Genomic DNA, 13,085 nt, shown 5'->3' on the forward strand with positions numbered 1-13,085 from the left:
AGACACACACTCACACACCCTCACACACTCACACACACACTCACATTCACACACACTCACACTCACACTCACACACTCACACTCACACACACACACACTCACACACACACACTCACACTCACACACACACTCACACACACTCACACACACACACACACACTCTCACACTCACACACACACACTCTCACACATGCTCACACTCACACACACTCACACACACTCACACACACACACACGTCCCACAGAGCAGAGGTGTACATGCTTCAGTCAGATTTTTCAAGAGCCAGCATATTTGACTCTCCATCTTTCTAGATGTTCGTGGCAGAATTCCCAAGAATCAGAAACATGTAGACACTGGGTTCCTGCTTCTAATCATGACCAGCGATGACTATGCAGTAATTGGTGAAGCTGCGGTCTGGGCAAAAATGAACATCAATCAGTCTCTTCGTTTCCTCCAACAATCCTGAGACCGTCTTATTTATGCATATAAGAAAGAACTCTTCATAACATTAAAAAATATAATTTTCATTGCTAAAATATATACATTTTATGTTAAACTTGGAAGATCTATCACTACAATTCTGATTTTATAATTCCTGCCCCTTCATTTTCCCCTCTGTTGAGGAGCTTCTGTATGCTTTACGTGGAGACACACCTTAACTTGTGACACAGAATTTGATATAGTGGACATTCATTTGTGGTGAGTTTATTTTAACTTTGCCGTGTCCTTTTTTTCCTACAATATAAAAATGTAAACATTTCCTTCGTCTACATGTAGTATTCAGCATGGACAGCACCGTTTGTTGAAAATGCTATCTTCTTTCCAAATGGTGTATTGGCCCTTTGTCAAAAATCATGTGACTCTAAGAATGTGGACTTACATCTCAGTCCTCAGTCCTATTCCATTGATCAGTGTTTCTGTTTTCAGGCCAGTACCACTCTGGTTTTGCTGCTATAGCTCTGTAGTATAATTTGGGGTTGATGATGGTAATGCCTCCAGCAGTTATTTTATTGCCCAGGATTGCTTTGGCTATCCCGTTTGTGTGCGTGTGTGTGTGTGTGTGTGTGTGTGTGTGTGTGTGTGCATTTCCATGTGAAATTGAGATTATCTTTTCAATTTGCATGAAGAATTGTGTTACCCTTAATATATAGTATAGTACATGAAATTTGGAGGGGAATATTAAAAGGGTGTGAAGAAGACAAGAGAAGGGGTCTAAATATGATCAAAATATATTGTATTAAATTCACATTCTATTTGAATAAAAATACATAAACATTTCTCTTGTTTATATATATTAAATTGTCAAATATTTGAATGATATGACATTGCACGATTTGTTATTTTTCCATTGGGAAAACATCTGAGTAATTTTCTCATAACCAAAATCTATATTTCCTTTGCTGCATTGATAGCACCCATCAGATTTGGGCTGCAGATGCCCTCCCCTTGATTCCTGATCATTAGTGGTGTTCATATAATTTTCATCCATTTCCAGATGGTCTTTATTTGACTATCTATGGCTGGTTCTCATGGTTAAAATATTTTTCACATGTCAGGTGAGGAGATGGCTCAGTGGTTAAGATCACTGAATGTTCTTACTGAGGACCCGAGATCAGTTCCCAGCATCCACATGGCACCTAACCAATGGCCATGTCTTCAGCTCCAGGAGATCCAATGCAATCTTCTGACATCCATGGGCATTGCACAATATGGGTGCACTTACACACATGCAGGGAATACACTCATACATATAAAATTTAAAAATAATAAGTAAAATATTTTTCTTGGCTTCTGTTCCATTGCTGTGACAAAATGCCTGAAAAGAAGCAACTTAAGGGAAGAGGAGTTTCTTTTGGTTAACTGTCTGAGGGACATCATAGCCCATTATGGCGGGAACATCCACACCAGAGCAGGAGGCATCTTCTCATACTGCACCATATCCAGGAATCAAAAGTGAACAGAAAAGGGCCAGGTCAGAAAACCTCAAGGTCCACCCCCAGTGACTCACTTTCTCCAGCAAGGCTCCACTTCCCAAGGATTCTACAACCTTCCCAAACAACGCAAGTCTTTGGGGGATAGTTCACATTCAGTATTTATATTTTGAAATTTGAATAGAATTTACGTTAACTAAGTAGAAAATTGTGTATTTTAATTTTTGTCTTTTGTAGATAATTGGTTTGGATCATCAGCATCTTAGAATGATAGCACCCCTATCAGACATAGGTCTGCAATTCCATTTGATAGTTTTAATTGAAGCTGTAGTCGTGAAAAAACGCCTAATGACGTATCCCAGTTATTTTGAAATGCACAGTATGTTACTGTAGTCTATAATCAACCTTCTGAACCAGAACATGTTAGAACTATCCCAAGTGCATTTGTTCCCAACACCCCCTTACTCCACTCCTACTGCTCCACAGTTCCCTATCTCTAGTTACAGTTAATGCATTCTCCTCCTGAGAGCTTGATGCCTCCGCATCCACAAAAAGTAGGATCACATAGCCTGTTTCTGCTCTGTTTTGTTCACTTCCAACTATGTACTCTGCCTGGACTCATTCAGAGATTCTTTTTGTCATTGAATTTAAAGATCAATATACATACAAGGCAATATGCTCTAAATTGTGTTAGGTGACCATTTATATGACATATTCACTCGGAAATGTATATAGTGCAACTAAGAGGTTCAAAGGTCCCATTTACATTGGGTAGAATTTCAATACAGTCAAGCAAGGCTTCAAAACTTCAAACCCCTGGAAAATCAGTTTACCTATGTTGCAGAACATGGAATAAAATGTTACCTTTGTTTGCTGAAAAACTAAGGACTGTCAAAAGTATGATAAAACAGCTAAGTGACAATTACCTAAAAAAACATTATTTTAGTTATATAAAAATTACATGTACTTTATATATAACTAAAAGTTACTTGACAAACAGCAAAGCCAGACAGGAGATACCTTCAGTTGAGTTCTTGGCCAGGATGGATAAAGGCTCTTCCAGACAGTAACCCAACATACTACTGGAAACATGAACAGCAGACCCCAATTCTATCCAAAGGAATACTGACAATGGATTGCCGTTGTTAAGGAACAGCTGATCCTCCTGGAACAGGGACCTCTGGCTGACTAGATTTACCAGAAGGGCAGATAGGGGGGAATGGATGGGGGTGCTGACAGCACAGTGGACAGTGGCAGGGATAGCAGAGTATGGAGGCTCTAGTGGGAGAGGAAGGCTGTCTACCTGACGAGTTTGTATTCATGCTCAGATGCCGAGGAGCTCAGAAGGTGGGTGACTGTGACCAGTGATAGTCATGTATATAGAGATTAGAAATGCATGTGAAAACGTCTCAATGTCAAGAGCCCTGGAATGAATTTTTCTGGATGAAACTGTGTGTTTTGACAACGAAGTGGAGATCTTTTTTAAACATTGGAACCTCATTTAATTTTATGTCTTATAGAGTTTAGAAGGAGTTAAAGATCATATAAGTGTAATAATTCATCTGTACACCTAAAAATGTACAGCCAATTTTGAAAGATATGTACCCTAGCTCAGAAAAATGTTATTGAATAGGTTAATGCTGTTGTAATGAAATGCTTCTTTTAATTAAAAAAAAAATTACATGTACTTGAAACTTCCTCATCTCACCCAACTCTGAGTGTGAACACGTAAGGACTCCCCAGGCCCAGACCACTCAAATCAAACTTCCCCAGTCTCCCCAGTTCCCTGCACTGACAGGTAAGGACTCCGCAGGCACTGGCCTCTCAGAGTAAAGCTCCCTCTCAGCACAGCTCCTGGGCCCACAGGTCAGGCTTCCTGGACTTACTCGCCTGCCTATATTTCTGCAGTTGACCTCCTTGCTCCTGGCACAGGCAGGCAAGCTCCCCACACTATCAGCCCCAGACCTACACTCCCTCTCAATCAACTAATCTAAAACACACAAATCCAAACACAAAAACAGAACCAGCACAAAAACACAAGACAATATGTCCCCTCCAAAAATCACTATTCCCACCGTAATGGGTACCACGAGAGGAACTTGAAGAACGTCCTGTCCTGGCAAAGAAATCAAAGAGTGATTTATTATAACCAAACAACTGAAAGCAAGCAAACACAAAGAGGCGAATGAAGTAAGACAGGGATACGAAATACGGAAGAAGAATCCGATAAAGAGATGGGATCACTGAAGAACCAATGCGAAATGATGCTGGAAAAGAAAAACTAAGTAAGTCAAATAAAAGCCTCACCAAGAGAGAGAGAGACAGAGAGAGAGAGAGAGAGAGAGAGAGAGAGAGAGAGAGAAAGACAGAGAGACAGAGAGAGAGGAGAGGGGGGAGGGAGAGAGACAGAGAGGGAGAGAGAGAGACAGAGAGGGAGAGAGAGAGAGACAGAGAGGGAGAGAGAGAGAGGAGAGAGAGACAGAGACAGAGAGAGAGGAGAGAGGGGGAGAGAGAGGGAGAGAGAGAGACAGACAGAGACAGAGAGAGAGGAGAGTTTATGTATAAGATAATAAATTAAATTGTGTAGGGGTAATACAGGGATGTGGGGGCAAGGGAGCAGATATAAATATGTTGTATGAAATTCACAAAAATTCAATTAGAAGGCAGTTTTCAAGTATTTTATTTATTACTATTTTTATTTTATGTGTATGCATGTATTGACTGCATGTAAATAGTGCACCCGTGTTGTGCAATGCCCACGGAGGACAGAAGAGGCTGTCGGATCCCTTGGAACTGGAGTTACAGACAGACAGTTGTTAGCTGCCATGTGGGTGCTGGGATTCGAACCTGGGTCTTCTGCAACAGCAGCCAGTGTTCTTAACTACTGAGTAAAAGGCAATTTTTTAAAGATTGGAAAAGAAATTTTAAAATCCATGATAAAAACAGATTAATGGAATCCATGGGCAATAAACAGCTCCACAGAGGATCCAGCAATGAATTCTCTGTTCTGAAGAAAGCAACAGACATCCAATAGGTCACAGGGAATAAATAAATAATACCAGAACAGTCGATTAAAAAGAAGTCAGAAAACACAATACAATCAACAAACTGACAGAAATTAACACACCTTTCCACAATAACTCTGAATATAAACAGTCTTAGTAAACATAACTAATCTCTATGAAAAGACACAGGCTAGTAGATTGGATCAGGAAACAGGATCCATTCTTTTGCTTCCTCAGAAAATAACACACCTTAGCATAAATGATATACACCAACTGGGGGGAAAATAAAGAGAAAATTATTCCAAGCAATGGAATCTAGGAATCAAGCAAGTATAGTTATTCTAATGCCTGGAAAAAATGTTCTTCAAACAAAAATTAGTAGAAGAGCTAAGGAGGGTCACGTCATGCTTATCAGAGGACAAATCCAACAAGGGGATATCACAATTCTAATCACATATGTACCAAAAATAACTACAAACTATTGCATTCAAAAATTCTACTACACAAGGAACTATGAGGATAAAGGGGAAGAAGGAAATCAAGAGTGGTGGGACCATAGGAAACTAAGAGAATTATCAAGGGAGAAATAGGGAAATGAGAACACTTTAAGTGGGGGTGGGGGGATAAGACAGGGAGAGAGAGAGGAGAGATAAATAGTGTCTAGCTAGTATAAAAAACCAGAGGGAAGCCAGGCATGGTGGCCCACTCCTTTAATCCCAGCACTCAGGAGGCAGAGGCAGGCAGATCTCTGTGAGTTCAAGGCCAGCCTGGTCTACATAGTGAATTCCAGGACAGCTGGGGCTACAGGGAGACCCTGTCTCAAAAAGACCAAAAAAAAAAAAAAGCCAGAAGGAATCATATTAATCCAAAAACCTACTAAAAAGTTACCCATACAATATCTCTACATGTATCATGAGTATAGCTGAAGGCTACATAACAAGAAAGAGTGTCAGACAAGAGAAACCGTCCTTTGAATTGTTGGCCAGGGTGGTCCTAGAGATTTGCATATTACATGGGCTATTGCCATTGCCCTTGATTGCCTCCCAATACTTGAAGCTAAGACCCTACTGCTGAAGACAGGACATACTTAAGACACAGGATTTGGAGCAATGGAGCTAGAATTATCTGGAAACCACTTCCCCTGAAGGCTAGCTCTCATAGCTTTGGAGAGCACTAAGCAATCTGGTAAGGGAGAATACCAATCTATGTTCCAACCCCAGCTTCAAGGCCTAAAAACCACATCAGTGACCAGCACAGCAAGTGAGATTGGTGCAGTAGTGGCACTTTTATCTTGGGGGTAACCAACAGCTACCTAATTGAACGACCAGCTCAATGGGTGAAGGAACTCATGTGTGGTATTGTAAACCTAGCCAAATACATATGGCTGGAGAGCATCATATATCTTAGAGAAAATCTCAAGGTTGTCACAATCCTAGACAAATATAATTTCTTATTATATGCAAAATATGGATCCTTAAATTTACAAACAAGTGCCCTAGTCACCACCCATCAAAGAAGCTTATTTTCCAGCAGACAGAGATTATTACAGAGTTCCATAACTGGTCATGCACAGAGATTGTCTGTGAATTGCCCAAGCCTAATTGGCACATCTAGGATGCAGTCTCTACACCTAAGGCTCACGGAACATGGAACAAGGGATGACGCGAACACTAATGCATCTTTCAAGTCTCATCAGTGAAGCTCCCTCATACACCAGAGGGCCAGGAACACAAACGGCCACAAATGGCCAAATCGCAGAGAATAAGAGTGTAAGTCCTTGGTCAGGACTCCTATATTAAAATCCACCCACCCAGGGCTCAGGGACCATAGCAGAAGAGGGGCAGAAAGATTGTTAGAGCCACGAAGGAGGTGCAGGACCATATGGAAATGGTCCTACAGGCTCCTGGGACTCTTCTCATACGAACCTACAGCAATGGTGTCAGCGTGCACACGACCATGGCATGTTGACACCTGTTCTGCAGTAGTGCTGATTCACATCGCTTCCCTAATATGCTATGCTTTTTCATTTGCTGCAAATTGGGTTATTATCATTTTTATATTCAATTGTTTCAATATGTAGATACTATAAAATATGCCCTTTATCAGAAAAAGTAGAATTCTAAATTATGAAAAAAAAAAAACCAGAGAGTGTAACAAGTTGTAGATTTCCATAGTAATTGCGATTATATCATTAGTAGGCTTGAGATAGATCTACTGGTAAAGGTACTTGACACCAAGCTTAAGGACTTGAGATTGATCCCCACCATGTACATGGTCAAGTATTTACCATCATGTTATCCAGGGTCAGGGTGAGGATCAGCCTGTATGGCTGCAGGTGACACAGGATGAGCTCAGAAACCTGCAGGTTACACATACTGTCTCACATTCTATGACTCCCATCAGTACCCTCAGATCTACTCTGAGAATTGTCTTCTTTAAGGAGTCCAGCCCCATCCTGTTATGTATTAGGAGGACATGCAAATATGGCCCCCTCTGCTCATGAAAACCAGCCCAGCCCTGACCCTGCAGCTCCAGCAGAGGAGCCCAGTCCTGCATTCCCTGTGTTCCCATTCAGTAACCAGCACTGAACAGACTCACCATGGAGCTGGGGCTGAGCTGGCTTTTCCTTCAGCAGGGGGACATGCAAATAGGGCTCCCTCTGCTCATGAAAACCAGCCCAGGCCTGACCCTGCAGCTCAGCAGAGGAGCCCAGCCCTGCATTCCCTGTGTTCCCATTCAGTGACCAGCACTGAACAGACTCACCATGGAGCTGGGGCTGAGCTGGCTTTTCCTTGTTGTGCTTTTAAAAGGTAATTTATGAAGAAGAAGAAATATTGATTGTGTGAATGAACATGCGTGAAAGGGACAGTGTATGTCTGACAGTTTCCAGACCCAAATTCTCTGTGTTTGCAGGTGTCCAGTGTGAGGAGAAGCTGGTGGAGTCTGGAGGAGGCTTGGTGAAGCCTGGAGGGTCCCTAAAACTCTCGTGTGTGGCTTCTGGATTCACTTTCAGCAGTTACTACATGGACTGGGTCCGCCAGGCTCCCGGAAAGGGGCTGGAGTGGATCGCAAGGATAAGCTGCCTGGAGGGTCCCTAAAACTCTCGTGTGTGGCTTCTGGATTCACCTTCAGTGGTTACTACATGAGCTGGGTCCGCCAGGCTCCCGGAAAGGGGCTGGAGTGGATCGCAAGGATAAGCAGTGGTAGTGGTAGTAGCACATACTACACAGACTCTGTGAAGGGCCAATTCACCATCTCCAGAAACAATGCCAAGAACACCCTGTACCTGCAAATGAGCAGTCTGAGAATTGAGGACACGGCCACCTATTACTGTGCAAGAGACACAGTGAGTGAATGTTACTGTGAGCTCAGACATAAACCTCCCTGCAGGATGTTCAGGACCAGCAGGGGGCGGGGAACACACAATGAGCTCAGCTTCACCCCAGAGAAAGGGCACTAGGCCATGAAGGGCTGGACTCCTCCTGATTTCCTCTGCCTATTCATATCACAGAACGGTTTTCCCAAGGACCATGTAAATAGTTAGGATACATAGTAATTTGTGAGGTTTCTGAATAACAGAAAGTTTTGTGTTCTGTTGTGATGTATTTAAAGACAGGATGCACTCTCACCTGAACAATTTCAGAGTTTCACACAGAGCAGACTGACCTAACTCTGCCTTGGACACTATGATCAGCTCTGAGAACACTCAGACCACCACCCCCTGAAAGATTATTGACAGTAAACCTTGGCTGGAGAAGGGCTATCTCTTCTTTAATGGTGTAATCAGTTGTAAATTGCCTGTGCCACAGAAAATAACCCCCACCCCATGCCCCTGCAAGCAGTGCTAATTACACTTGGTGGGACACGACATTCGTGGAAGTGGGCAGGGATTGTCAGGAAGAATCAGGGCTTCAGTGGTAGAGGGAGGGAGATGGGAGAGGGTGACATAGGTGAAAATTACTAGAATTTATTATGTATATGTGAATTTGTCAAATAAAAAATATTTTAATATATTATCGTATGGCACAGATATGTACCATCACAGAAGTACATCAGAGGGTGCGTGGGTAAAGAAAACATGGTACATCTACACAGTGGAACAGTGTTTGGCCGTTAATAAAATGGAATCATAAAATTTGTCATGGAATGGATGGAGCTGCAAACACATAATTCTGAGGGAGCCCAGGCCCAGAGTGAAAAGGTCAGAAGTTTTCTATCATTTGTGGATGTTAGCTTTGAATCGTTAGATATGTGAATTTCATTTGAAATAGCCATGAAGGTCAGGAAATTACTAAGGGATGCTGTTGCAAGGCAGGAAGGGAGGGGAGATAGGACACAGTGCTACACAAATCCAACGCCATGAGGTTTTTAGAAATACTGGAATAATGGATCCCAAAGAGTTAAACGGGACGGAGATGAGAACGAGTTAGAGGAGAAAGTAAAGAGCGTGACAAAGAACCCTGCAGAGCAGTGAACAAATCATAGGGAACCCACTGTTGTAGAGCTCCCCAAAATACATACATATACATAATCATATACATGCAGAGAGAGAGAGAGAGAAAGAGAGAGAGAGAGAGAGTAAATGGAGTTATCCTGTACTGTAATGGGGCATCTTTGCTCCTATTAGACACAACACTCTAACAAATGAAAAGTCCACTGCCAGGAATGGGCGTCCTCTTTTGGAGTTGTTCACTGAGTTCTCATAGACACCCAAATATTACAGACTAGTGTCATCGCTCTTGGTGAACCTCCAGAACTTGACAGTCAGAACCTGTTGCTGAAGCCACCACATACTTGAATCACAGAACATGGAGAAATCTGGTGCTAACCTGACACCCTCATCCATACTGTTTAGCTTTTGTAGTGCTAAAAGTTGAGACGCAGGCTACTAGAAGAGGAACTTAGTTATCCGTCTTACCCAGATGTGAACCCTGCCAGCTACAACAATGACCAGCCTTTGCAAGATATGCCCCACTGGTGCAATGGTGTCGCAAATATCCTGGGGGTATCCAACCTCTTTATAATTGAATTGAAGGCCCAGTACACATCCTGTTTTTGGCAGGACAGTCATGTTAACAACATTTTCCCACACGTCCATGAGCACAGAGGCTTCCGTCTTCTGGTGTCCTCTTCAGCTACTCTCTTCAATACCTTAAGTTACTGTTACACAACCCTTTCACTTCCTTGGTTAGATTTGTTCCAAGATGTTACTGTTTCTTGCTATTATGAATGTGTATTTTTGTTTCTTTTTTCCTTTATTTTGTTTTGCTGTTGTTTCATTGTTTCTTTCTTGGTATATTTCTTCTCTGCATGTAGGAAAGCTGCTGGGTTTTATGTGTTAATTTTGTATCCTGCTACTTTGCTGAATGCATTTCTCAGTTGTAGATTTCTGATGGCATCTTTGGGGAGTTATTTTTACAGAAGCATATGATCTGCAAATAAAGAGCCATGGGTGGGTGAGGTTTAATATAGGATTTTTTAATTTGGGAGATTTTTAAATGATCGCTTCCATCTCATTGGTTGCTATAAGTCTAGTTAACCTATATACTTCATTTTAGTTAGCTTTGCTATGTCATATGTATATAGAAACTCATCTATTTCTTTTGGACTTCTGGCTTAATGAAATACAGATTTTTAAAATATGTCATTATGATCTTCTTAATTTCCTCAGTGTCTGTTGAAACTCTCCAGACACAACAGTTCGTTACACACATAAACCCACAACAACATCGAGAGTATGTACGAGACATGCACAATCCCAAGGTTAAAAAACAAAAAACAAGAACTGAGGTGGGAGGCGGCAAAGAAGCCCCGCCCCTGGTTGAGGGACAATTGATTGGCAGTTGACAACTACTTGGAAAGATGAAGCCGTTTCCATTAAGGGTGTGGTGCTGGGTAGATTTTTCTAGGCCACAAAGGATGGACTCAAACCCCAGAGCATTTGGGGAGCATGGATTGGACTTGATAGTCTTAAAAATTAGAGGAACTGAAGTAGAAGTGTAGAAAGTTGGGGGCATCTGAGAGAAGTTAAAGACGGGGTCAGAGTATGCCCCAAATACAGTAATTCTCAAAGAAACATTAAATATTACTGTTTTTTAAAAAATATAGCCCAACAGAAAATAGCCCAAGGTCAAAGGATTTGGTGCAGAATTTTAACAGATGTTCTAAAAAGAAATAATACCAAGACTCCTCAAATTACTTCATGACATATAAAAGGAAGACTCTTTTCCAAACACTTTTTATAAAAGCTAGTGTTACCCTGATACCCAAAGATCCAGCAAGGAGAATTATATGCCATTCTCTCCCTGTTGAACATACATGCAAAATTTCTCAACAAAATGATTAAAAATCATTTTAAAGAACACATCAAAAAATAATCCCAGTGATGTAAGGATAGTTCAACACAAATAGACTAAAGGACAGATAATACCTGATCATTTCATTAGATGAAGAAAAGGTCTTTGACAAAATGCAACATCCTTTCATGATTAAAGTGCGGGAGAATCTAGGGATATAGTATACATATCTCAACATAATTATAGGAAAATACAACCAGCCCACAGCTAAAGTCATACAAAATGGAGAAAAACTCAAGGCATTTCCACTAAAATAAGGAACAAGACAAGGATGTTCACTCTCCACTCCTGTTCAATACAGCACTTGAAGTATTAGACTGAGCAATAGACAAGATAATGAAATAAGGAACATGCAAATAGGAAAGAAAGAAGTCCTTCTGTGAAGGTGTCATGATTCGATGCATAAAAGATGCACAAGATGTCACCAGGAATCTCCTAGAGCTGCTTGAAAGTGCGTTCAGCAAGCTTGTAGGACACAAAACTCAGCAGCCTTCCTACATGCCAACAACTAACATACGGGAAAAGAAATCAGGGAATCCCATTCACAAAACCTCAAAAATAAATATAAAATAGATTTGATGGAGGATGTGAATTATCCACCTGACATTTTCAAACTATTCAGAGGATGTACAGAAAGATAGGAACTAATCTCACCCTGTTTTTTAACAATTCTCTGTAACTCTGAACCATGGTGACACTGTTAGGTTAGAAGACTCAGAATTTTTAGTAATCTATAAATAATTCTTCCTGTGTTTTATAAATGTGGAAGACCACAGCTTCGACCGAGACTTTGTGAAGATAGACAATAATAAAATATCTATGTTTTCAGTCTTTTAATATGATATATTTCTAAAAGTAGATACAGTTAAGCCTCGTCTAGCACAGATTCCATCTTTGAAAAGTTGAAGAGTTGGTAAAAATAAGTTTGCATGTAAAATTCTCCAGATATGATACCTTTTAGGTGTCCTTTGAAATCCACAGCCTGGAGAAGGTGAACCAGAACTCTGCACACCCCAGCTTATTCTAACTCTCACCTACCCTTCCCATGAGAAACTGAGATCCATGCTTTTCAAACGTCGCTTCCTTTTGTTGATGGGTGTTTCTTAAAGTGGCCCACAATAATATTGCACTAGTGTTTGATTTTGCTGTGAATAAGACTGGGGTGGGCCTTACAGAGAAAATATGTGTTCTACATAAGTGTCATTCAGAAAAACGTTTTCTTCATGTTCAGTGTCAGTTGATCAGCAATTTCAGGCAAGCTCAGAAAAGAAAATCTCATTTGCTGTGCCTGACATTTCTCTAAGCTCTTACACTGGTATCAACATTGTATTATTCATTTTTGAAATTAAAATTGACTAGGACATAGAGTTCCTTAGATCAGGACAAATAAATCCAGTGAAGAGAACAGCACTGTGTACAGGTGGAGACAAAGAGGTGCACTGTCATGTCCCCCAGGGTCTGGGTGAAGGTCAGACCTTCTTGGCTACAGGGAAAGAGGATGAGGTCGGTGAGTCTGCAGGTTAGGAATAGTCTGTAGACCACAAATCTGTGAGTTTATTTCTTTGTTTTTTAACAATTTTTTATTATTTGAAAGTTTCATACATTCATATAGTGTATATTGATCACACCCATTCATCTATACCTCCATGTCATCTCCCTCACCCCATCAAGTCCTATTTTCATTGTTGTTAATAACCCCCTTAATCCAGTTATTACAGTCCACATGCACCTGATATTTGTCTACCCACTGGTACATGAACAACCTACCACTGACCTCTCCACAAAAGAATAG

At 41.1% G+C, this 13,085-nt stretch overlaps 1 gene segment (V, D, J or C); it reads left to right on the forward strand.

Annotated features, from left to right (window-relative positions):
• The first annotated feature begins 7,644 nt into the window (after positions 1 to 7,644).
• On the forward strand, positions 7,645 to 9,411 carry LOC103741718. The segment is given in 4 exon segments: positions 7,645 to 7,747; positions 7,851 to 8,016; positions 8,133 to 8,283; positions 9,310 to 9,411. Coding segments are annotated over 4 exon segments (465 nt in total).
• The last annotated feature ends 3,674 nt before the right edge of the window (positions 9,412 to 13,085 follow it).

The sequence above is a fragment of the Nannospalax galili genome, unplaced genomic scaffold (assembly GCF_000622305.1).
Source record: "Nannospalax galili isolate Female #2095 unplaced genomic scaffold, S.galili_v1.0 scaffold1600, whole genome shotgun sequence".
Taxonomy (NCBI): Eukaryota; Metazoa; Chordata; class Mammalia; order Rodentia; family Spalacidae; genus Nannospalax; species Nannospalax galili.